General features: G+C 35.0%; 2 protein-coding genes across 5 annotated transcripts; one reads left to right on the top strand and one right to left on the bottom strand.

The window, feature by feature from the left end:
- Positions 1 to 4577: 4577 nt before the first annotated feature.
- Positions 4578 to 10756, top strand: LOC129316028 (probable serine/threonine-protein kinase At1g54610). 4 transcript variants are annotated; one of them, XM_054960263.1, is made up of 9 exons: positions 4578 to 4987; positions 5188 to 5823; positions 6447 to 6731; positions 6887 to 7204; positions 7682 to 7909; positions 8574 to 8674; positions 9075 to 9186; positions 9770 to 10228; positions 10413 to 10756. In XM_054960263.1, exons 2-9 carry the CDS (start codon positions 5407 to 5409, stop codon positions 10572 to 10574), a joined length of 2082 nt encoding a protein of 693 aa, XP_054816238.1. In that variant the 5' UTR covers positions 4578 to 4987; positions 5188 to 5406; the 3' UTR covers positions 10575 to 10756. The 4 variants fall into 4 exon arrangements, with proteins under 4 accessions (XP_054816238.1, XP_054816237.1, XP_054816236.1 ...); XM_054960262.1 differs by having other exon boundaries at positions 5178 to 5823; XM_054960261.1 differs by having other exon boundaries at positions 5174 to 5823.
- A 7280-nt stretch (positions 10757 to 18036) lies between these two features.
- On the bottom strand, positions 18037 to 20410 carry LOC129315357 (probable L-type lectin-domain containing receptor kinase VII.2). The gene has a single exon (XM_054958993.1). The coding sequence runs from the start codon at positions 20229 to 20231 to the stop codon at positions 18198 to 18200; it is 2034 nt and encodes a 677-aa protein (XP_054814968.1). The 5' UTR covers positions 20232 to 20410; the 3' UTR covers positions 18037 to 18197.
- Positions 20411 to 27568: the final 7158 nt, after the last annotated feature.

The following is a 27568-nucleotide window of genomic DNA, read 5'->3' as shown; positions in this document are numbered from 1 at the left end:
TTTAAACCTAATTTTGGTGAGTCTGAGCATCTTTGAGCTTGGGCTCGTTAGCATGGACAACATTATGCCCTAAAATGTCATAAATGATTATGCTTGAGGTAGGTGACTGCCATTGAAGTTGACTAAGGTTTATGCTAGTGTTAGTTGGAGTTAATGGGAGCTAATATGGTGATTCAACTCAGGAGTTGAGAGTTTTGGGTGATTAAAGTATTTAAATTTGAGAGTTAGAAGTGAGTAATTTATGACATTGATGATGATTTTGAGTTATTAAATGATATATTGGTGAGCATTTAAGTTGTCGAGAGCTAAATGAAGTTAATTGAAATTAATGAACTCATCGGATGTGAAGTTGATCTTGTAATTAAGAAATTTGGTTATTCAAGTATAAAATTAGATGTTGAAGTGATGATTTTGATTATTATCAGTGGTGGGTATTAATGTTAATTGTAGACTAACTTTATAAAGTATCGATAAGCTTGATTTTAGCTCGAAAAGCAAGTTATGATTAATAGATAATCTTTGATTTCTCAAAAGTTCAAGATAATTGAGAAAAATTTAGCTTGCGAATTTGCTTGACTAATTAATCATTTGTGAAAAGACTTATTTAAAAACTTTGATATATTATAAAACTATATTTGATGCAAGTTGTGACAATATAAATAAGTTTGTATGATGTGATAAAATCGATGTGAATGATATTTATGAGAAATATTTTGTATATATGATTATTATTATGAGTAGATATTAAAGTGTATAAGGATGCATATGAAAAAAAATTGTGAATTGAGACTTGTGTTGAGTATGATTATGTTTGTGATGATAAACATGATATGATAATATTGATGTCAATAAAAGTTTCATGCTATTAGTGAGTATGAATTTGCTTGCTAAGTGTTAAACATTTGTGCATGGTATGATTATATGAGATGGGATTTTGCCTATAGGGAGAGTAGTAGATGTTATAAATTCATGTGGTATTGGCGGCTTACTGTTGGAAAAGAAAGTTAGCCAGACTGCTAATAATTAGAATTAGGAGGTAGTCATTGTTCCATTGTTATATAGGGATTGTCACAGTTATTTTTTAAAGGACTCAAACCTAATTAATTGGAGGTACGACACTCCATAATTGTTAGTATTAGAAAAAATCATGTCATACATGTGAGTATAGTAGTCTTGGCTAGGAAACCCCTCACTAGTGAAAGGCGTGGGAAGTTTGAGATCATGGGCATAGCCCACTAAATAGCCATTAGTTTTATATCAGAGGTATTAGAAGAGTATAAGGTTAGCATTGATCATACATATCATATCCCAATCATATGGTTGTTATTATTGTGGCCTATCATAATTTGACAGAGGTATATGGTTGTTAATATTATGACCCCATATGTGTTTTGATGCATATCATTATATGGCCACATAGTTGTTATTTTTATGGTCTTGCATGTTTCATAAAGGGCATATGGTTGTTAATGTTATGACCTTTGCATGCTAAATAATTTAATGTTACATGATTGCTAGTTTTGTGAGTGAATGAATTACTTGATTTAATGTGTGAATGCACTTTATTTGATTACGCCACTTGCATTACTATGATTAATTAACATGTATTTGTATAAGCTAGATTAACCTTAGTTACTGAGTGATTATACTCATCACTCAGTTAACATTTTACAGGTGTTAGCTTTGGTCAGGATAAGGAAAAGGCATGTGAGGTTTTGGAATCAAATTTCTTATTGTAATTCTTCAATTACTTTTGATTAATGTGTAATTGTTATAATATTGTCAACTAAAATGTTAATATTTTGTTATACTTGCACAATTGAATATTTAGTATTGAAATGCGTATTTTGAGCCTTAGTACATGTGGTATCTTTTTAGTTGAGATATTTGAGTAAAGTCAAAATATTTGTGTGAGTAAAGAGTGATAATATTTGTGAATGATGGTTATTTAGATGTAGAATTATATGATTTAATTTTCCTTTATGTTTTTGTGATCAAGGAGTTGAGCAGTAAAAATATGATATGTGTGTTGTTTGATTGTTGTGATATATTTCATGAGTCTGTTTTAGTCCATTGAGTATGGTCTAACGATTGGTGTAGACTTTGGCATTTGAATTGAGTTTTGGACACCCTAGTTATATTTTGAAAGCATAAATGAGTGAGTTTGTATTTTGGTATCCAACTTTTGATTGAAAAATGATTTAAATGTGAAACTAGTATCATTAGCTAGAGCTCGGAGAAATCTTTCTGTTAACATTTAGATCACTTCATTTAGATGTCGGACGAAGAATTGAGGTACATCGAAAGTTTGTTGTCATGGGTTTCACAATTTATGCCGTAACACAAAATTTTATGTTGCAGTAAAATTGTACTAAGATCAAGTTTTGCTACTTTAGTCTTAATTTAATATTATTTTATCTTGTACAGTGTCCATATTTTCGTATGCATGTTTTGTTTTGATTTTGTTTTTTTTGGATAAATGTGTATTTTTACCCCTGAAGTATTTCTTGAGGAGTACCCAGCATCCTAATATTTTCATTGGAGCAATTTTGCTCGTAAAGTTATTAAAACGGAGCATTTTTGTCATTTCCTTCAAATTTTCTAACCGTTAACGTTTGAGATCAGTGTTGGAATTTTGATGGAAAGGGTAAAAATGTTTTGTTTTAATAACTTTAAGTATAAAATTGCTCTAATAAAAATGTTAGGGCGTTGGATGCTCCTTGAAAAAAATACTTTAAGGATAAAATTGTACCTTAACCCTTATTTTTTAAAATAATTTTATAGCATTTTAAGTTTTAAAAATTTAAGATTTCATTTATGTAAATTTTACAGACTCGATAATTCATCTAAGTTAGTCACATGATTAGCTTGATTTTAAAATAAATTATAAATTAATAAAGATGATCTTACACAATATGAATAAGTTTGACTAAAAGTAAACTCAATTTAAATAAGTTAGCCTTTCTTAAATTACTCACTCTATCGCGCCTCTTCTTTTCTCCCCTTGCCCCCACCCTCTTTTTTTTTTTTTTTTTTTGGGTTTTGAATTTATGATGTTATTTACTCATTTATCCCATTTCAACTTTTTGACATTCCTTATCCTCCGCCATGAATTCCTCGCACTACAAAGCTTGTCTTCTACACAATGCCTGTCTTTGTTTCCAAACCAAACTTAAAATCCGTTAAATTCATCTTCATCTTTTTTTTTTAACCAACAAATTCATCTTCATCTTTATATTTATATTTTTTATTTCCGATATTTAATATTAAAATATTAACTAACTATCATATCATTTTATTAAAATATATATAGAGTATGCATACTTTTTCTTGTTTAGAAATTTCAAAACTTCATTGCGATTTGAAACTTAAGTTTATCATATTTCAATAGAAAAAAAAGCGCGCACACACAAATAAAGCACCTGTGCACCCCTGCAAAGAACGACATCAAGTTATCTTAATTATTCTAAAATGAACTTTAAATATTGGTCTGCCCCTCTCAGGTCCATAGAATGTAAATTATATTACTCACTAAAAGTTGGATGGAGTTCAATGAAACAACTAAAAAATCTTGAAAAATTCTGTTTGTTTTTTATTTTTAAATATTATTTTCTTATTTTTAAAAATAAAAAAATTAAAAATTTGTTTGGATATATGTTTTTCATTTTGTTGTTCTAAAACTGTTTTCAATTTTTTTTTGTTTTTTTAAATAGAAACAACTTTAAGTTGTTTTAGTTTTATTTTTCTTATTTTTAAAATACACTACATTTAATTATTAAAAATTATAGTTACCTTAATCAATTTTTATTATTAGTCACTACAATTAATTATATATAATCATCACTATCAGTCTATTTTTTAATTTTAAATTTTTTTAATTGATATAATTAAATGAATTTTTATTTTATTTTGTTTAAAAATTTTAAAAACTGTATTATAAAGCAGTTTTTTTTTTTAAAAACAAACAGACTCTAAATTTTCCCTGATTCTTGGCGCGAATACATACACATGCTTTTTTTTTTTGCCAGCAACTCGTGCATATGCATACTATGGTCTAACTTATTATGGTCTTGTATGCCAATCATATACTATGACCTTGGAAAAAATGAATGGCAAATATATTTTGAACTACCGTCCCTCATGTTTTGTTATCATTCATATTTCATACCAAGTAGCAAACACAGATATATCAATTCCTATATATTTATTATTCAACTAAAACGGATGCATATTCAAAAGATTCCCTTATTTTTCCGCATTAAAATGTCCCCACGTTCAAAAAGATTATATCATACAAGACATTTTAAATATATATCTTTAACTTTAAAATGTTAACCAAAAAATAAAAATCAAGACGACCCAAACATGGGTTGAATGCATTTCCATTGGAAGACTGTTATGTCGTTTACCATGCGTTAATTAATACGAATTGTAGTCAAAGGGATTATGATAACGAGCAGAATATAGAAATCCCACTTCGTGTCTTTTTGTTCATGTGCCGGGTGCTGACCACTGTTTTTTTCCCCCCGGGTTATTAATGATTGCTTTCTTAAACTTCCATATTCTTATCTTCAAAATGCCGAAGAATTGATTAATCGTTTTAAAATAACTCTGTTGTGTTGTCCATTGCCTGGAGGAGGAAGAAGATATGAGAAAAGTCGAAGGAATATAAAAACGCGTTCACTGTAGCACTCAAATACCAATCCGAACTGAACGACCTGCTTTGAACGCAAAACAAACGCCAATCGTTCATTGACAGAGAAGGAAGACGCAGAGATTCAAGCTGTTGAAATGAAGGTTGTGTAGATATAGAGTGGAGCCTTTTGACTTCACTGGGCACACCCGGCATAAGACGTCTAGGATAATGTTCTTTTAATTTATGAATACGCGTTGAACTTTCAGCTATCCCCAAGGGAGCCAAGCCACTCATTCTTTCTTCTCAAGCTAATCCATCTTTACCATTACTCGTAATTTACACGTCCACGAGGTATTTCGCTTTCCACTATTTGATTATCTAGGCGATTCCTAGCTTTTAGTGCTATAACAATCTTCAATTTCCTGGTTGGGAAATTTTCGCTTTTGAAAGTTGACAATTCTTGGTGTATAGTTGTTGGAGGGTTCTTGAATTGCGTATTAATTCAAGCCAAGTCATTCTTTCTTTGAATTGGATCAGTTAGAAATTTGCAGAGTTGAGGGAAGCTTGAATTATTTGATTCATGGTCGCAACTTTCGGTAGAGGGTAATGAGCTTATGTGGAGAAGTTCCCAATTCTCTCCTTTGAGAATAGTATTATTTGGTGGCTTTTTATGAATCTTGAAGAAGGAGTTCGTGTAGGTGAGAATTTTTTTGCTGGCGATCTTCACTTCTGAAGGATAATATATTTGAAATTTAGCTCGCTGCAGTAATATGGGTTGCATATGCTCCAAGACTTCAGCTGTGGAAGACAGCCGAGAAGGTTTGACAACGAAATTGTCATCGTTGAGCAAAAGGTCATCGGAGCTGAATGTTTCACGACTTAATTCATCAAAAAGGGATGAGGGAGTTTGGACCAAAAATGTGCTAGATGGTAGAGATGTAAAAGCTTCGTTGGTTATTAAGAAACCCAACGGTTTGGTGAAGTTTTATAATGATCAAATTAGGGAGGAGAAAATTGAGAAACCCGAACTTACCGTTCTTAATCATCCTGGTCTTGGTAAAGTACCAAACGCTACAGAAGGAGAACAAGTTGCGGCAGGATGGCCAGCTTGGCTATCTTCTGTTGCTGGTGAAGCGATCAAGGGATGGATACCTCGGAGAGCTAATACTTTTGAGAGGTTATATAAAGTAAGTTACTTCCTTTGCTCTGTCTATGTTTGTATCGCAGTTAGACCGCAATGTAATTAATGCTGCCTTGTGAATGCACTTGATCACCAAAAATCATGTCAAATAAACTCTTTTTCTGGCATCATCATATTGTGTGGCAAAAGTTGTACTTGGAATCAGTTTCTTCAAATTGATAGGCATTTGTTTTTTAGGAAATTTATATACCTTAAAGTTTATGAATTAGATTTGATCACTGGAGCGAAGCAGAAAACATTGATATCCTAAGATTTGTATGTACAGAGGAAAATCAATTTTATTAAGTGTGAATGATTTTGCCTAGCATCGCTTGGCTGTTCTACATATCCGGCATTTGTTAGTATTCCTGCATTCAGTGTTGGTGGTTGCCAACTTTTCATCTCCTCCTTCTCTGAGAATGAAGAAGGTCTGAAGAAACGTTATAGTTGTGTAATGGTTTGGTGTTTAAAAGGTTTTATTTTCATTTTTTCCCTTGATAAAAGGGAATTCCAGTTGCAGAAGCTACTGTTTTTTTTTTTTTGCCCCCCTTCTCTTTTCCAGTGTTGGTATGTGATTATGCTCCATTTAACTTTCTCCAATGAGTCATGAGATGGCATCTTACCCTGCAGATTGGCCAAGGAACATACAGTTCTGTTTATAAGGCACGTGATGTGACTTACCAAAAGACAGTTGCTTTGAAGAAAGTACGCTTTGATAATCTTGATCCTGAGAGTGTCAAGTTTATGGCAAGAGAAATTTTTGTTCTGCGTTTGCTTGACCATCCTAATGTAATAAAGTTAGAGGGCTTGATAACATCCCAGACATCTCGCAGCTTGTACCTCATTTTTGAGTACATGGAACATGATCTTACAGGACTTGTTTCACATCCTGGCATTAAGTTTTCAGAGCCACAGGTAGTATTCTCAGTCTTCTGTTTTACTTGGAATAGGATTTTTCTCACGTTTATGTCAAATATGGCAATGGGGAAGGCCTGTCTTTATTTGAATTTTTGGTAAAACAACTATGTTTGCTTTCTACTTTGATGTAAGTAGTGCTTTTTCTTTGTCAGATTAAGTGCTACATGCAGCAGCTTCTCAGTGGATTGGATCATTGTCATAGTCGTGGTGTCCTCCACCGAGACATAAAGGGCTCAAATCTTCTCATTGACAATAATGGCATCTTAAAGATTGCAGATTTTGGTTTGGCAAGCTTTTTTGACCCTCATCACAGTGTTCCATTGACCAGCCGAGTGGTAACTCTTTGGTATAGGCCTCCAGAACTTATACTCGGGGCATCTCATTATGGTGTTGCAGTGGATTTGTGGAGTACTGGTTGTATACTGGGGGAACTATATTCTGGCAGGCCCATATTGCCCGGAAAGACAGAGGTATAGTGTCTGGCAGTCTAGTTCATTTATTTAGTCTCCGCAGTTCATCACATACCAGTCAATTACCTTTTGTTCCCTGCTATGTGAATATTTCACAGGATGTCCATTGATATCCACAACACACATTGAAAGAAAATGGTTGAATCATGTTGGCATAATGTGAATATTGGAATTATAAATGAAAAGTTAACTTTCGGAGTGTACATCTATAATGAGATATATATATATATATATATAAAATATTCATTTAAGTTCAATAAAATACAACGTCACAATCCTTGTCATGTCTTCTTTGGTACAGTGGCCAAAGCCAACGGTCATGTTTCTATTGAGTCATAAGTGGATTCCACTGGCTAACAAACAATTCCAAACTCATATGTACCAGTTTTGATTGTTGAGTCCTATTTTCCCCATGCTCATTGTATAGTGATGAAGGGATGTATGATGTGCTGGAAAATTAATTTTAGTTTCATGCAGGTTGAGCAATTGCATAGGATTTTTAAGCTTTGTGGTTCACCATCTGAAGATTACTGGCTTAAATTGCGGTCACCACATTCAACAGTATTCAAGCCTCCACACCATTATAGACGTTGTGTTGCTGAAACATTCCAGGAATATCCACCTGCTTCTGTGAGGCTAATAGAGACTCTACTTTCCATAGATCCTGCACATCGAGGAACTGCAGCTACTGCTTTAAAAAGCGAGGTATGCATGTTTATGTTAGCAGCAGGTGCAGTGATTTCTCCAATGTGATATGTACTCACCTTAACGTGGGCACCTGTTTGATGAGGCTTTTCTTTTCCACCTTTTTCTGTCATGTCACCAAACTCAGATATAGTGTATATAAAGAACCAAAGGACTTAATTGCATTATTTCTTAATATTGAAAGACTTCATTGACTCATTCAAAATTAGAGGGCCTGACAAAAAGAAAAAAGGTCCAAAATGAAACTTCTGCAATATTAGAGGAACCAAAAGTGTATTGAAGTCTAGATATTAAGATTTTTAACCTTGTTTTCTCTTAATGTTTTCCTTTCTATGCATCTGTAAACATATATTGACATACATTGATACTAAGAATAACGCCTTCTAGTATCCCGCCATCTTATTCTTTTCATTATTATTGTTTTTCCTTCATTTCCTGCATCAAAACTTGTTCTATTATTAGTTGTGTGAAAGATGGTGCTTCATTCGTCCACGCTTTTGTCTACGTTAAAACCATACTGCTATACTATGAAGTAAAAAGTGGCGATTATATTTCTCCCGCTTTTATGTCATACCATACAAGATGTTTTTCAACATCTGTTTACTTTATAACCTTTTGAGGGACATGATTCTCCACGTTGAATATTTTTCCTCTTTACATACAGTTCTTTACCATGGAACCCCTTGCTTGTGATCCTTCAAGTTTACCAAAATATCCTCCCAGCAAAGAGATTGATGCTAAGTTGCGAGATGAAGCAACCAGAAGGTACCTTCTATAGATTCATTCTTATTAATCTGAGGAAAAGAAGAATGAGATTTATATGTTACTTGCATGACACTGGCTTCAGATTTAGAATGCTAGCTGTCATTTGAAATATAAATTGTGGCTAAATTTGAGGAATTGTAATGAAAGTTTGATTTCTTGTCCATTATCGATTTAAATGTTGCCATCTTTGACTTGTACAAGAGAGAAAAATCATTATTGGCCCCCCTTGTATGCTTAACAGACACAATATAAAAATTTCTGGAAGTGGTAGTTGAAGTTTTGTGGTTGTCAAATCCTTAGCGTCTTGAACAATTCAACTGTGGTAAAGGCTAGCCTTTCCTGTTTAGCTAAGAATCTCATTAACAAGTATAATTTTTTATTTTTTTTCTAATCCTTCCAGGCAAAGAGCCGTTGGTGTGAGGGAGCTGAAAGTCGGCATGGGAGTTAGACCAGAAAAGGGACATCGAGCGCTTGCAGCAAATAACAATGCTGACCCACGCATGTCAATGCAGGTAACCTGAGAAAGATTCGAATTTTAATTTCTGATTCTCTTATATATTTTTCCTAGTTAAAATAAAGCTGGATGACCTTTCTTTGATGAACGCTGCTTATTAGTGCTACACTAATAGCGTACATGGATTGAGTGTGATAATAATTGGGAAAAAGGAATAAACCTGTGCGCTTTGGAGTTCAAACTGTATAGATCTAACTTGAAGGTCATTTAAGTAGTTTGATTTGATGTTAGATCATTGTGAAAGTCCGAATCATAAACAAATTGATCTGACTTATGAATACAATTTACTATAGTTTCAACACATGGATTTTTATGCCTTTGTTTACCAGTTCTTAGTTTGAGTAAGTCCTGCCCCTGCTGACCATCCATCTTGCAGGGTGTGTTTTAGAACACCGAAACCATCAATTGCTGTGAGAAGAGAGGCCATGAAAGATAAATATAATTTACCCAAAGAGACAAGTTTCTTTCCCTGTTTACCCAGAAAACTATGTTCGTTGTTTGACCTTTCTATTTTTGGTTTTTGTGGCGGCCTTCCTATGTCTGTCTGTTTTGGTCTTAGTTTCTATTCTTATTTTGTGCAGCAAGGACGTCATTCTAGCTCAAGGAGTCGAAGCGAATTGTTCAATCCTTCCAGAGAATCTGCTTCTGGGTTGTTGGTTTTTCCACACAAGCAGTCAGACAATGTCAAGGAAATGGAAAATAATTTCTCTGGGTACAGGATCTCTTCACATTCAGGTCCATTGGTTCAGGGTCCTGCCTGGGTAAAGGCAGGGAAGGACGTGGATGAGCGCCATCTTGGGTCAAACGGAGTGAATCTTTCAAAACTATCAGGTTTAGTTGCATCTAGGACTTCAATGTCTGAAGATCAGGAAGAAAAATCACATTTATCACAGCCCGGAAAAAGAGTTGATACACGAAAACCTGTGGAGTCAACTAGTGGATCGGAGTTAAGAAGAAGACAGGCCCAGAAACACCAGTCTCAGCGAATTGATCTCTGTCACGGAGAACATGGAAGGACCCCCACTAAAGAATTAACTCCGGTTAGTTTCTCATTACCGGTTTCCTTGTCTGTATTTTTGGCTGCAAAGGCTTCTGTTGGGCGTCTGTAATGCCCAAGAGGCGGTCTCTTATTTGATATCCTTCTTTCATTTTGTCTCAAATTTCCGCGGAAGTCCTTATTTTTCCTGGAGTCCTGATGAATATGCATATCGGTCCCTATTTCAGGAAGGGTATGGCAGGGGAAACAAGATCTATCTCTCGGGTCCATTGATGGTATCGTCAAACAACATGGATCAGATGCTTAAAGAGCATGATCGAAAGATCCAGGAATTTTCAAGACGAGCTAGAGTTGACAAGTCAAGAGGCGAAAAAGTTCATGCAAAGTAAAAGTAGATGCCAATTAGTCAAATACACACTTTAATTCTAGTAATAAAGCTGGGTAAGTAATTCATGACTATACTGTTCATCTTCCATCCTCATCGAGAGGAAGAGGGGGAAGAGAGCCCTCGTTGTAATGTATATAATGTATATTAAGCCTTCTGTATCAAAGAAATTGTTTCTTCCTTCCACCCTACAACTTCTCTCGCATAGATCTACCCTTATAACAAAGCTAATTGCGAGGACAATTAAATAGCATGCTTCCCGGAGGCATTACTTTGGGTAATCTTGCATGTGGTTGAGTGTAATGCTTGATGTGCCTTCTGTCTTCAATGTAAATACTAAATGTAAGCATGTGGCTCAAGCAAATTGGCAAAAAACAAGACCCTTGCACCTGCGCCTCAAACCCTAAAAATCATTTGTCAAAAACATAATCAAAATCCATGAGGTTTAGTAATCTTTTGCCTCAAGTAGCGAGTGGGACTGAACCTTATACCATTAAGCCATAAAGCCATCAGGCTCCTATCGGCAGTCTAAGCATGCATATTTTTAATACACTTCCTTTTGATTGTATAAATTTTTTATATGCTCATATGAGATAACATATCACCTAACACAATTTTTTCATGGCCTTCTATTCAAAAAAAAAAAAAAGTCATAAAGCCATTAGCTCCTATTTCTCATGGTGGCTTATTTGTCCCTTGTGAATTGTGATCATGCAAGCAAGCTAACCGAGAACCCCCCAATCTTAGCATTCATCTCCTTGACTAATAGAACATCGCGGATACAGAATTTCATGGCTATATTTTTTAAGACTTAAGTCCTCTCTTTCCAACTCAAGATATTTATCTCTTCGTCACATTTAAAGTTTCGTCCAAGTGTCCGTTCTCCTTGTAATCACAAACAAGCATCAAGTGTCCTTTTTCTCTATTGCACTGACCTAATCGAATGAGGTTTCTGTGAGATAACTTTTAGTGAATATTGTATATTGTATTGACGGCCCAAAGACCAAGATTTGTACAGACTTAAATAGCTAGGTTACTAACCCTAGGTTATACCACAGAGTGACAGCTGTACAGTATAAATAAATGAAGCCTATTCTATCTGATACAATACAAACGACTGAGCCCATTATACTTTCTTTACATTAGGCTTGTTTACAACTTTGGGCTGCTGGACCTTTGTCTTAACATTCCCCCTCAAACTAGGAATGGGGCTTCGCACCAGACCGAGTTTGTTTTGAAGGTACTAGAAATGTGAGTGAGAGAGAGCTTTAGTAAATAGATTTTCCAACTGATCAAAAGATGGTACATATTGTACGATTAGCTTTTGATCGAGAACCCTATCACGGATGAAGTGCATATCGAGTTTGATGTGTTTAGATTTGGCATAAAGAACTGGATTGGAAGCGAGAGCTACGGCACTCATATTATCGCACCAGGCAATCGGAACTCGTTGAAGAGGAAGACCAACTTTTGAGAGTAGCGACTGAAACCAAGCCAGCTCAGCAGCCAGATCAGCCAGCGCACGATACTCAGATTCGGCGCTCAAGCGTGAAACAACACGCTACTTTTTAGCAAACCAAGAAACTAGAGATTCACCGAAGAAGACACAGTAACCCCCAATGGATCTACGGTCATCAGGGCAAATAGCCCAGTCGGCGTCTGAAAACCTTGTAGGCTAAGGTGAGTATTCGATTTGATGTGTAAACATAGACTTGAGGTACCCTTGAGGTATCGCAATATTCTCTTCAATGCTTGCCAGTGAATGGTTATAGGAGAGCTAAGGAATTGGCTTAATTTATTTACAGCAAACATGATGTCTCGTCTGGTGTTTATGAGATATTGTAGAGCTCCAATAATTCATTTGTAAGATGTAGGATATGTAAGCAGCTCACCATCATCCTTAGAGTAGTGTTTATGAGATATTGTAGAGCTCCAATAATTCGTTTGTAAGGTGTAGGATCTGTAAGCAGCTCACCATCATCCTTAGAGTAGTGTTTATTGACCACCATAAGAGTAGGGACCGAAGAGCAATGTTCCAGGCCTGATGTTTTTAGCAGATCCAGAATGTATCTCTCTTGCTTAAGATAGAGTCCTGTTTCATCACGGTATGCTTCAATACCTAAAAAGTGGTGAATAGAACCGAGATCCTTGAGAGCAAAGAAAGCATTGAGTTGTTTGACAAAGAACTCCAATGTTGTCACAGAGTTCCCAGTGGCTATAATGTCATCCACATATATCAGGATAAATAAAATGGTACCCCTTTGCTTAAAGAAAAACAAGGAGGAATCACACTTTGAGTTTATAAAACCCCAGCTTAGTAGAGTACCTCTGAGTCTTTCAAACCAAGCTCTAGGTGCTTGTTTGAGACCATACAAGGCTTTTCTGAGTAAGCAAACATGGTTAGGGTACTTAAGGTTGACAAACCCTTCTGGTTGTCTCATGAACACTTTTTCTTGTAAGTAACCATTCAGAAAGGCATTGTTGATATCAAGTTGCCTTATAGGCCAAGTGAAAGTCACAGCTGTAATGAGTATAAATCTCAAAGTTGTAGCCTTCAAGACAGGACTAAAGGTCTCATCATAATCAATGCCTGAACTTTGTTGAAAGCCTTTGGCTACAAGTCGGGCCTTCCTTTTCTGCAGCGAGCCTTCTGAATTGAATTTATTTTTGAAAACCCATTTGCAATCTACAATATTTTGACCAGAAAAGGGAACCAACACCCACGTACCATTTTTCATTAAAGCTTTATATTCTTCAACCATTGCATCTTTCCACTCTGTGTATTTTAGAGCCTCTCTAGTAGTCTGTGGTTCTGTCATGTGTATAGAAACATCCTGTGCTAAACCAATATAAGGAACCCTGGGCTTGTGAATTCCTGCTTTGCTTCTTATTAGAGCTGAGAATACGGGCGGGCCCGGCCCTTAAGGGCCTGAGCCCTAAAGCCCGGTTTCCCATTTTAACCTCCATTTCTCAAGCCCAGCCCTTATACTTAGGGCTCAGGGCCAGGCCCGTAAGCCCTTTTTTAAAAATAAAAAAATTAAAATAAAATTAAACATTATAAATAAATTAAAATATTTTAAAATTAAAAAAAATTAAAATCATCATAATTTTTTAGAAATTAAATAACATACATTAGAAGTCTAGTAATAAAATTTAAATCATTTAAAAAATAGTTCATTTTTTTATAAATATACAAACATAATAATTATAGAAAAATAAAAAATATCATAAATTTTATATTATACACTGATATTTATTAAATTATATTAAATTAATTTTAGAATAAATTAAAATTAATAATAATATAATGTGTATAGGATCAGGTGAGCAGGTCATTGATTTCAAACACGTGTTTTACTAAAAATAATAATAATAAAAATAATATAACAGGGCTTGAAGGGCAGCCCGGGCCCGAGTCTTATTTTACAGGGCTTATCAGGGCCAAGCTCTCAAGCCCGATTACTTTAAAAAAAAATATTTTCAAAGCCCGAATCCTTATTTAAATAGGGCTTTCAGGCCCGGCCCTCCAGGCCCAGCCCTTATTCCCGGCTCTACTTCTTGTGACCATATGATGTTAATTTCCTCTCTGATTATTATCACATGATTGTTTTGTGTTCTTTGAATTGGAAGCTGGATTTTCATGATTCTGCTCTTGACTTTATAAGTTACTCAGACTTTGAGATGTATTTGTGGATGTAGATAGAGAACGAGTAGGAGATTAATCTGATGAAGATACAAAAGGTGACCCTGGATCAGTTGATGATGAACCTGGAGTATTGATTTGTGCGGGTTCAGAAGAAGCAGACTGATTTCCTGTAGAAATGGTTGAGCTTGAGCAATCACTGGAATGGAAAGTACTGAGTGGTGCAAAGAAAACACTGGGATCCACTTGATCTTGAGGTGAGGCTCTTTTGTTAATAAAACCTGATTCAAAAGGAAAATCAGTTTTATTAAAAATTACATGTCTAGAAATAATTATCTTCCCTGTGGATGTAAGATATTTAAACCCTTTGTGAGAGTTGTTGTACCCCAGAAAAACACATCTTGTAGATCTAAATTGTAACTTATGTTGATTGTAGGGCCTTAAATAGGGATAACATGCTAAACCAAACACCTTTAGATTCTCATAATTTGGATTTTTCCTGTAAAGTCTGAGATGAGGTGAGATACCCCCTAAAACATTAGAGGGAAGTCTGTTTATGAGTTCTGTAGCAGTATGAAAGGCCTCCCACAAATAGTGTAGTGGCATTTTGGCTTGAGCCAAGAGTGTCAAACTAATTTCAATGATGTGTCTGTGTTTTCTTTCTACCCGACCATTTTGAGCAGAGGTGTGTGGACATGAGTGGCGAAACACTATACCAAAATCATGAAGAAACTTAGTAAAGCTTCAATATTCGCCTCCCTAGTCACTTTGAACCACTTTGATTTTAGTGTCAAACTATTTTTCAGCAAATTTTTTTAAACTGAATAAACATAAGTAATGCTTCATCTTTGGTTTTGAGTGGATAAATCCATGTATAGCGACTACAATCATCAAGAAAAAGTATGTAATACCGAAAACCATTTAATGAAGCTAGGGGAGAGGGATCCCACAGATCTGTATGTATTAGATTGAAAGGCTTAGTGGCATGAGAAGTAGACAATTTAAAGGGTAGAGAATGAGACTTTCCAAATTTGCATGACTCACAAAACAACGGTTCATCTTTCTCGGTAATTTTCAGATTACATTCACTAATAACTCTGCTTAGAATTCTATCATTTGGGTGACCAAGTCTACAATGCCATAATTTCTTGCTAGAATTATAATTAGAACTATCTTTCAAAGTAGTATCATCTACTTCTTCAACTGCTAAAATAAAGTCTTCTCTGCTGCCACCTTTTGAAACCTTTCTTCCTTGAACTCGAAACATGCCACTAGTTGGTTGCCCTTGCAACATCATTTCCCCTGTTTCCTGAGACTTAACACAAACACCACTTGAATTAAACACCACATCTGCATTATTGTCAGCTGCAACTTTGTATACACTAAGCAAATTTTTATTAGCTTTTGGTGCAAACAGAATATTTGTCAACTTAATATTCTGATTAGGTACATTTTGCACAGTAGATGAACCCATTTTCTCAACATTTAATTTTTGTCCACTATAAGTAATGATTCTAATCTTACCATTTGTGTCAATAGGATTGTCAATACGGGTAAGATCATTGGTTACATGACTGGTGGCCCCACTGTCAAGATACCAGGAATCATCCTCAACAGTTTCAGCTGTAGCCCAGAATGCATTGTAGTCAGTGGAAAAATTCTTTCCACTATTCTAATTCTTTTTGTTACTGCTTCCTCCCTTAGTGAAGTTTCTGTCATAGCGATAGAAATATTGATCAACTAGATGACCAAACCTATCACAGAGCTGACATTGAGGGCGTTCTGAGTTGTTGCCTGGGAAGGTTCTGTGATAATCACGACCTCCACGACCAAAACGTCCTCGACCTCTACGACCTCTTCTGCCACGTGCACGCCAGTTACCAGAAAAGGATTGAGCTATGGCAGTGTTAGCAAAATGCTGGGATGCTTGAAGTTGAGTAGTTTGAGTGAGCTGCTCAACTCGACTCTCAAATGTAAGAAGTTCAGTCTGGAAATCAATCCAGCTTATCTCATCAGATTCTTTGGACAGCTGGACAACTACTGGATTATATTCAGCATCAAGTCTAGCCAAGGTTTGAAGAATAAGATCAGGCATGGAGATGGGATGGCCGGTAATAAGAAGTTGCTCAGAAAGCTGTTTCATCTTGGTAAGGTAGTCATTCATTGTGGTGGTACCCTTCCTTGTACGCTGAAGTTCAGTACGAAGCATTAGAACCCTAGCCTTAGTTTGAGCTCCAGCTAGATGCTTAGCAGCGTTCCACAATGCAGCAGATGATGTAACATGAGTCATTTGAGAAGAGATGTCTAGAGTCATTGTGTTTAAGAGCCAGCCAAAGAGAATCTGATCAGCTGAAACCCAATCTTCAAATTCTGGGTTAGGTTTAGAGATGTCATTCTCAACAATGAACTAAACAGGACATGGTTTTGTTTCATTCAAGAAGCCTTCAAGCTTAAAGCCTCTGATGATTGGCATAACATGAGTTTGCCAAACAATGAAGTTGGTTCTATCCAACTTGACAGCAATACCAGAAGGGAGAGACGCAGGTGCACCATTGATTTTACCAAGGTTGGTAGCAGCAAGAAAAGAGCTCGCTGAGTTGTTCTAGGTAGACACAGAAGAAGACGAATCAGTCATGATGATTAACCCTAGAAAGCTCTAATATCAAGATAATTTTTAGTGAATATTGTATATTGTATTGATGGCCCAAAGACTAAGATTTGTACAGACTTAAATAGCTAGGTTACTAACCCTAAGTTATACCACAGAGTGACAGCTGTACAGTATAAATAAATGAAGCCTATTCTATCTGATACAATACAAACGACTGAACCCATTATATTTGTTTTACATTGGGCTTGTTTATAACTTTGGGCTGCTGGACCTTTGTCTTAACACAGTGTTTTATCCTTCCTGCGCTGGAGACTTCGACTGATCAAATCTTCTCCTTCACGATACGCAGCATCATGGGAAGCTAACGAGGTAAATGAGTTTATATCAATGGGAAAATTGTTATTCATATCATTGAATTTATCATTATTAACTGCATCGAACTCGATTCCAATAACACCGTTGTTTGTTACCTTGATGAATTTCAAAAAGCCCAAAATACTCTGATGGATGTGTGCTGTTAGCGCCCTTGACAGCGAAAACAAGGAAGAAAAGCCATTATTGGTAAGAGCATATTTAACTAGGGAAATTGAGAAAATGTTGAGGTGGCGAACCGAAGGTGGAACGATTAGGCTGTTCTGTAGGTAATTGAGAATATCGGACCGTTTAATTATTTCAGCATTTAATGTCTATATTATTTATCTATCTCATCCAAGATTGAGGCGTAATTCATTTGTGCTTGAGCGTTTACTTACCCGATTCTTTAACAACTTTGAACTGCAAATGAAGTTTGTTTGCCCTGTCCCTTGAGTTCTCATTATTTAGGATTAAGATTGAGACGAAATTCATGATTTCATAGCCATCGGAGTCAGAACCCTTCCCATGTGGTAAAAAGAAATCTCATGTCTCTAACTTTAAACCATGTCGAAGAATATATGCATGCAAGTTTGCGCATTTTCCAGACACTTCTGCGATATATCTTAAAGCAATTCACCAAAAACCAATCACCGCTTTGAACAACTTTCATTGTCAACCCCACTCTGTTTCAACAATTATAGTGCCAGTGAATGTTATTAAGTTCTGCTCCTCCCACATTCAAAACCACAAGGCTTGAGTGTCACACAGGTTCTGCTATTAACATTAAGTTTGTGATAATTTTCTGTTTGAATCGTGAATTCAAAAGTATTTACACACATTGAGGAGGGGAAATCAATACAGAATGAAGTTTCATTGGCTTTGATCCTATTAAGATGCCTCGACCATGAGTCTATGACATATTTAGATGATTTTGAAGTGATTTTGAGTATTACCTTCAGGATAGTATCATGGTGAAGGAAAATTCAGGCCCAGAAAAACATGGTGAACTAAAAAAGTTTTCACCTTCCTTCTGAGACGTAGGATGTTTCTGATGGTGGGAGGGAATGATAAGAACAGCTTATAGTGGTTGAGGTATAATATTTGGAATGCATAATTTCCTCAAAGGTCGGATAGCTTTTTTCAGTAGAATTTGAAGGAAGCCTGGACCACATTGCTGCTGAGTTTATTTTTTCAAGCAAGTTCCCATCAAAACACTCTTCATCACACTCGGCGCCGCTTATTTTCTCCAACGCTTTCACCACCTGTCTCATTGTTGGTCTCACTTTAGGTTCAAAACTTGCACAAATCAAACCCACATGAAGCATTCTCTCAGCTTCCCCAATGGTGAACCCACCTTGAGCCTTTAAACGTTCATCAAGAGCAGTACACAAGTTTCCACTCTCCATTAGGCTCCGAACCCAGTCAATCAAAGCTGGCTTATCTGCCACAAAAGGTCTTCGCCCGCAAAGAACTTCTAAAACCAGAATGCCAAAGCCGTACACATCGCTTGCTTTTGATGGTCGCCCAACTCTAACTAGTTCTGGTGCCATGTACCCCAGAGTTCCTATCACTCTTGTTGTGTCAGCCAATTGTTCCTGGCAATGCAATCTGGCTAGCCCAAAATCCCCCAATCTAGCATTCATATCTTTATCAAGTAGCACGTTGCCTGCTTTGATGTCTCTGTGTAAGACCTCAACTTCCCAACCCTCATGTAGGTATAAAATCCCACAAGCTACGTTTTGTAAAACCCTTCTACGTTGTTCCCAGCTCAGGAGAATGCTGTCCTCACACTCAAAAACCCTCTTGTCCAAGCTCCCATTCTCCATATAATCATAAACCAGAACCAAGTTCCCTCTTTTTCTTTTACACCAACCTCTGAAACCCACTAGATTCCTGTGTTTCATCCTGCCTAGGCTTGAAATCTCAGCCAGAAATTCTCTCATCCCGTACTGGGTGTCATGACGGATTCTTTTCACTGCCACTTCTACTCCTTGCAGAACTCCTTTATATACCGTCCCACTTGTTCCCCTCCCAATCATATTTTCTTCAGAGAACCCATTCGTTGCATCATGAATATCTTGGTAGCTAATCCTATGTGGCCAATACTCCAATTCCCAATCTTCAATGTTCTTCTCTTCATCCTCTTTCCCTTTCTTTCTGGTTTTAGATAAACTCAAGAACACAAACGAGCAACAGCAGATTACAAGCAGGGAGCCCATAGTGACTGCTGCAATGAAACCTTTTGATCTAACCATCAGTTCCTTTGGATGCACATACGAGGGCAAATTCCTTGTAACCAAAGCATCGCCAATTGAAAAGTTGGAATTACTAAAACTCCAAGCCAAGATTCTACATATGTCTACCATTCGTCCTGTTGCTCCAGAGAACCCAGCATACATTTCATTAAACAGAACATCAGAAAGGTTAATGCGCTTACTAATCAAGGGCTTTTGAGGCTTTCGTTTTCCTGCTGGGGCCATGGTAACATTAAGCCGAAAATCCAGAAACTCAATCCATACTTGATAGTTCTCCCCACTATCCATTTTCAATTCCTGCAATTGATCTCCATCCCAGAACTCAGCAGGTTGAGAATACGAGGAAATAAGTGAATTCAAATCAACACCCACGTGATTATCATTTATATCATTGAATTCTTCGTTTCTAAAATCATCGAATTCAATGCCAAAAATATGGTTGGAAGAATCACCGTCGTCGGTGCGATTGAAAATACCCAGATAGTTTCCTGATGTTGCCCTAGTGATGCCTATTAGAGGTGAGAGCACAAAAGCGAAGCCATGACCAGTGGGGAAGCCCTTACAGGGAGCAATGGAGAAGATGAAGGAGGTTGCAAAGGGAAGAAGAGCGGAAGAGTTGGGAGATTTCATGGGTATTCTGTAAGGGTAAAAGGCGCGTCCTATGGAGAAGAAGGTCTGGTTGGTAAGAGTAAGAATGGAGTTTTGGATGGTGGCATTGCCGGAGAGGACTATGTTGGTGGAATTGAAGTCTCTGTTGTACACAAATTCAGTGGATGAGACTGAACTTTGAAGAGTCATGGTGAGGAAGAGAGGAGGAGGAGGAAGAAGCTCCGAGAAGCCATTAGCGGAGGATTAGAAAGGAAGAGCGAGTTTCTGGGGCTTGGTTTTTGCAGCTCAGTAGAAAGGAATGCATGATAATGGGAGCTAAACTTCCTGGAAAGAAGAGCACAAGTAGCCGGCGGCTAACCAAAAAAGTTGGAGTAAACAATATTTTTTCCACCTGAAAAGTTAACAATATTCAATCTCAATTGAATCTGTTAACTGGCTTTTTTAAGGTCCAAGAACACTTGCCACATACTACCACTTCATTCTAATTTCTAAATAGTAATTGAATTGAGCTTAATGGCATGGCATGTATAGTTTTATTAGAAATAATGATTAGATTTTCGCGAAATATAATAATCCAATGGTAGAATAAATTATGCGAGAGAATTTAACGTGGTCTGTTTTATAAATTGTTTAAAGTAGCGATCCAGCCCTTGGATAGAAAATGCGCAGATGCTAAAGCACAATATCTACAAAAAGCGGGCACGCAACATTGACCACGTGGTAAGGCTGGCATATAGTAGGAGCCACGTTGAAATTATTGTCATGTAATATATAAAATAAAAAAAATGCACGCAATGAATGATTTTACATCCACATATTTTTTCGAATACAGTCAAATGACTAATTATGTGATATATTTGATATTATAGTGATAAAGCATAAAGCTTTACGATAATGGCCCGTAATTTTTTGAGCACCACCATTGTTCTTTTTGTTTTTGTTTTTTTGGCGATATCCATCTTTCTAAAATAGAGCAGAAAATATGAATCATGTTATATAAGTTAGTTCAAATAATCATTCATAAGGGTTTGATTGAGTTGAAAAAAAAATCAAATAAAAAGAAGTATTTTCTCACTCAACCTGGATAGCCAATGAACCATATGAGGGAACTATAATGGATTAGGGCTTGTATTTTAACCCACATTTTTTTTCAAGAAAATAAAAAAATAAATGAAAAAAATAAGAATTATGGTATATCCATAATTTTGATAAATTGATGGGCATGGCCTCATTAGCTCAATTTATATATTTTGTGCAACTTAAAAAAAAAATGAGTGATATTAGATAGGAATTCATCATCATTTTTATTTAGGTGTTATTTTAAAATTTACTAAAAAATAAAATAAAATGAATTAGTTAATTAATTCACTTAACTCATCAACCTTAAAAGTTAGGTTGAGTTGAGATTTTTTCAAGTTATATAAAATTAAATCAACCTAATTAAGCTTGTTTTTTTTTCCAATCTAAATGATTTAGATTAACTCATATTCTTACCTCTATTCTAAACTCTAAATCAAGTGGGTGGTAAATGGATAAATTTTTTAAAAATGAGGATGCTATTATCTGGGTATGACATGAACCGATGGACGCCAGCGTCCTTGACTATGTCTAATAATCTGGGTGATGGTTGGTTAAAGCGCCAAAGTGAGAATTGTTTTGTTTGAATGAATGGCAATGACGGAGTCCACGTGTCGAGAGGAGAAAATTTTGTCGGCTATGAAAGTGTTCGAGACGAGCGAGTGTTGGGTTGAACCCGTGAAGTGGAAAGCAGTGACCAATCAAAAATCAACATAATTAGCTTTTTTTCTCTTGAACGTACTCCTCCGATCCTGTTATGTTAAAAAAATTATTTAATTTTATTATAAATTATAATATGATTTTTTTAAAAATATTTTGAAATTAATCTTCATAAAAAAAGCATAATATCATTTTTTAAATTTATTATATAAAAATATATTTAAAATTTTACACATTTTTATTTATTATATTTTTTATATCAATATTAATGGATTAATCGAAATGATTTAGAAAAAAAATAAAGGAGGAAAAGAAAACGAGAAATTTCAAGCCGGAGCCCGATTCGGGCACGGAACCTCTCCTGGTTCTTGCATCCTGTTTTGTATCTCGGTCTAGATCCTGGCCGTTTATTTTATTGAATCTGATCCAATGGCCAATGTTTTCTGCTGGTTGTCGCTGACCAGTGGTGATGAGTGAGACCTAGAAACTTCATATTAGGTCCCGATGCGTCATGCCACTTTCATTTTTTTGAGTGCCCTTGCTCTGAGTCCCTTTTTTTTTTTTTGGCCTTTTTGGCTGCTAACGGTTGGGATTTTTTTTTTGAGACAGGCATGAATTAATATCAGCACCCATCATATATTATATTTAAAAATATATTAACATATTAAGTAAATGCAAATTTTATATGATTATATTTGAAATAAAAGCCAAATATTACAGATAAAAATTGATCCAATTTACAAGGATTTGATCTAAAATTTATAAGATCATAAGTTTAAATTTACTACTAATTTGGAGACTTAGCTGGTAGACATTACGTAAATATTCTATAAGCTATTTAAATTTGGAAGCATGTCTTAAACTTACTTCAATTTTTGGAACTCAACTCACATAATTTTTTTTTTATAAAACAAAACCCGAATACTATTAAACTTGAATTTATGTTATTGATCCAACATTTTGTATAACGTTGGAGACAATAAAACTTAAACTCAGAGAACTTGGAGCAAAAAGAAAAATATAGACACTAATAACAAAATATACTTAAAAGTATAAGAATTTAGACCAACATCCGTTGGCAGTATTTAGATTTTATACCAAATATAATCATAAAAATTGCATTATTTAATATTTTAATATATTATTTAAATAAAATATAGATGGATGTCCATGAAGACAACTAATGTTAATTTATGCATGTCTGGAAAAAATAGTCCTAACCATTAGTAGCCAAAGAAAAAAACGAGTCAGAGTTAGCGCCCAAAAAAAAAACAAAAGAAAGAAAGAAAAGAAAGAAAGTGGCACGACGCGTCAGCACCTAATATGAAGTTTCTAGGCTCACTCCTCTCCATTGGTCAGCAACACGAACCATACATTATGTTGTCATGCCCAGAAGCAACGGGAATAATTCGTTTTTCTTTTTTTGGTATAAAGGAATGATTGGTTTGTTTAGCTACTTAGCGTTAGCCTCACCTTTTAATTATCTCTGTGGGCCACAGACAAAGACATCGTACTATTTTTAGTATCCCCAATTCCTCGATGTGCTTTTTACTACTTGGGCCATCCAGCAGAAGTGGGCCTCAAGTTTGGGAAGCTCCGTGAAGTGGAATAGGTTCTGAGGTCCAAGTTGTTTGGGCCCATAAAACAGGCCCAAATTGGTGCCCTTATGCTTCTGTTCGGCCCTTCACTTAATTGGCAGATTCATCATTCATCGCACCATCCGCAGCAGCTGGGAAGAAAGTCTCTCCACTTTTTTTCCTTCACTTCTCCCATTCCCACCATTCATTAATTTATTATTTTAAAAAAATTATTTAAACAGTAAGGATGGGAGAAATGGAGGAAAAAAAATGAAGATACTCCTCTTCCGCAGCAGCTTCACCGCTTCTTGCCGACGGGGACGGTGTGATTGCCTTTGTGGCGAGAGGAGAGCCAAGGTGGCATCCACGTAATGGTTCTACTAGTCTGTGAAAATATTGGAGCTGAACTTTCTGTACAGAAATTAAAACACAATTTCTTAAAATTAAAACCAATCTATGGGAGTGTTTGTTTTTCGTTTTTAAAAATTATTTTTTATTTTTAAAAATAGAAAAATTTAAAATTTATTTGGATAAGTGTTTTTTAATTAATTATTCCAAAAATTATTTTCATTTTTTAAAAAACAAAAAATATAAACAATTTTAAGTTGTTTTCATTTCATTTTTCTTATTTTTAAAATATATTACATTTAATTATTAAAAATTATAGTTACATTGACTAATTTTTATTATTAATTACCATCATTAACTGCCCATAATCATCACCATTAGTTCATTTTTTAACTCTAAAACTATTTTTAAATTACATAACCAAACGAATTTTTATTTTATTTTTATTTTAAAAATGATTTTGAAAAACTATATTATAAAACTATTTTTAAAAATAAAAATGAGAACAGAAATCAAACAAGCCCTATATATAAGTACCCAAACTTTGGTATCCGTTTCAAGCTTGTTTTCCATGAAAAATGCTTGCCTTGTTGATATATACCCTCCGTTTTTAAATTCAAGAGAACTATCCTATGTTTTGTTGTTTTATTATAAACAAAACTATAAATTTCAAGAAACATTAATTATATTTTTTTCTCAAATTATACCTCATAAATGAATAGTATATTATTAAATTAGAGAAGAAAGTAAACATTAATTACAAGGATATTTTAGTTTAAATATTTCAATTCCAGACATAATTATTGTTATGATTAACCTTAATTATGTGAGTTGTTTGAAAATCTCTTACAAAAATATTTGAAAATGGAGGGAGTAGGTGGTAAGTCCAAGAGTCCGGATTGTTGGGTGGAACGTTTCAAAGCCAAAAGATGAAAAAGAAACATAAAGATTGACTTGTATCAATACAGTAGAGAGGATATAAGAATTCATTCAACCATAAATTTGCATGATCTAGAGGTAGGTAGGTGGTAGGGTATGTGTGTGCGAACAACGAGAAGTGAGAAAAAGATAAATTCCGGCCATAACAACAGAAAAAAGAAAAAGATAAATTCAATAAAGAATGCAACTGAATTGTGTGTGTGTGTGTGTGTGTGTGTGTTGTCGAATGCAACTGCTCAAGTTGGTAGAGCCTGTCTCAAATATGTACCTATATGTCTTCACTTGGAGAAGTGTGTGAAAGCTATTATGAACAAGTTAGTTAATTAGAAATGACACTTGTCCCATTGCCTCTTTTAATGTTAACTTAAATAATTAAATGAAACCCCTTCTTGTCTCTTTAACTAGTTGCCACAGGTTGTCACCTAGCCTGGAACCTTCTTGGATGCCATTTCTAATAGCCCCTTAGTCACACACAGACACACATCATGAAGGAAAAGCAATAGGAGAATGCATTATTAGATAAGTAAAAATCATTGGGTGATGAATAGGTAAGGATGAGAATTGATTATCTTTATCATTTCAATCATCATTTTTTATCCATCTATTACTTCATGTCTCTCATCTCTTTATAATTACCTCCCCTCTATGAATTCACAACTTTATTTTAATTCATTTCATTTCATTCACATACATTCATTCCCAACAATCAAACCTAGCCACTCCATCTATTCAGATTACTTTTGGCTTAGAGATTTCATTGTCATTGTCAATCAATTATTATTCTCATGACAAATTCTGTTCCTTGTTTGAGTCAAGATATGTTATTTATTTATTTATGTTTTGTTATTGACTTTTTTTTTCTTTGGTATCATGAAGCATTTGGGTATGCTGGGTTTATTGCTCGTCCAATTCACTTCAGACTAATTCAGATCCTCATTTAGGTGGGGTCTTCTTTGAGGGAGTTTCACGGGTATCACGGATGAGATATACTTTGCATGCTCAGTTGCTACTGCATACCTTGAGACTTGAATATGAGATTTTAAATTAAATTATTCAAGTCCATAACCATAAAAACAAACAACTGATGGTTCTTTATTGACTTTTATTTAGTAGCAAGTTGGATGCTTGTCTCTTGGGCGGGCTGAGAAGTCCATGGTTTTAAGAAAATTACATTTAGGAATTCCAATCTTGAAAATATTTGCGTTGAAAGATTTAAAATATATTCTTAATTAAGTTTTAAACATTATTATTTACTATTAAGATTCTTTTTGAAAATATCTATTTGTAACTCATTAAATCTGACAATGATATCTTCTCAATATATGATTTTTAAAATATTTAATACAAAAATTAATGGAATATAATGATTTTGCATCACTTAAAGCTTCTTGTATAGATATAAACTATCATGTGGTTCCTGGGTGGAATATTAAAATTAATTAATTAATTAATAAAATGAAATCCTAAAATTGGTTGTCCAGAAAGACAAATATAATATACCTTAAACAAATTTATATTTGGAGTATTATTGGGGGAAAAGGAAAAGTATTTTATTTTATAAGAACAGGGAAGAAAAGAAAAGTTAAAGCAAAACTAATCCTCTAAGAATTAGATTTTCTTATTGTCCATTTTCTCAGCATCTCTCATAATCTTCAAATCCTATGTGTTAAAATAATCCATTGGTCCACAATGTGCCACATTATAAGGACTTAGAAAAACAAAAATGATAATGAAGTCCCCAAAAAAAATTAATGATAGTTATATTTCTAAAAAAATTCTAAAAAATGAGTTGTAAATATTGATTCAGTCGCAAATAGAAATACGCAACTGTCTGAACCAATTTTCACAACCTCTTTTTTAGAATTTTTTTAGGAATATAGAATTTTTACATCCATTATTCGAGATCCTAGAAAACCGAGGATATTACCATCACCTACCCAAACTAATCTAAATCCTTGTTGTGCAGGATTGTTTGCAACTACATATTTCATGACTCGTACTTAAGACTTTAAGATAAACAAGGTATTGAAAAATCAGACTGGTCATTAAACCGGCCAAGGCCAAAGGTCAATAATATGATTTAAATAAAAACATATTCTCCAAGACTTAATATCTCATGCAATACCACATACAAGTCCAACACAATCATCAAACACTCTTTGGATGAACATGCCTTTGGAATCATTTGACTAGACTAAAATGAACTATTAGGATTATCAAACACAAAGCAATAGTGCAACACCAACATGCCAATACCTAAATCGAGTAGGGAGGGGGAGAGAAGAAGAAGAAAATAGACTTGGATTGAGTGGGAGGGATCAAGGGAGAGAGAGCAGTTGCCTGAAGCTACACCTAAAGCTCACTCTTAGGACGATAGATAAGACCCTCAAAGCTTACTCTCATTCTCAGGGACGATATCAAAAAGAGACCATCGAAGCTCGACAATGATGCGACCGAGAGGTCCATAAGGAACAAGTGTGAGAAAATTGAGAATGAAGGATGGAAGACGAAGGTCAAAGCTAGGAAAGATGAAAGACAAAGAATGAAAGATTGAGAGCAGATGCAGAGTAGTGTGAGTTTGCAAGAGGCTGAGATCTAACTAAGAATAAAGTCTTGAGATGAGACTTGATTCATTTAGGGCTTTCTAGCTTTTTATTATTTTTAATTTTTTTTTCTATTCTAGCCCCCAAAATGACATTATTTAGGAGGTCAAAATTTGTAAAAAATTTTAGGGTTGAGCGAGTTGATCTAGGTTAACACTAGGTCACCCTAGTTAACCCAAGTCCATTTTAGATTATAAAATTGAACCGAAAAAATGGCCAAGTAGTTGGTCAGATTTTAAATACCATGAGATAAACTGATTCAATTCCTTTGACCAGTTAAACCAAGCGTGACTTTTTAAAAAAAAATTTACCAAGGCATAAT

The sequence above is a fragment of the Prosopis cineraria genome, unplaced genomic scaffold (genome assembly GCF_029017545.1).
Source record: "Prosopis cineraria cultivar Desert tree isolate PC_DT_omini unplaced genomic scaffold, ASM2901754v1 PC7, whole genome shotgun sequence".
Classification (NCBI taxonomy): domain Eukaryota; kingdom Viridiplantae; phylum Streptophyta; class Magnoliopsida; order Fabales; family Fabaceae; genus Prosopis; species Prosopis cineraria.
This window is presented reverse-complemented; position numbering and strand designations above follow the sequence as displayed.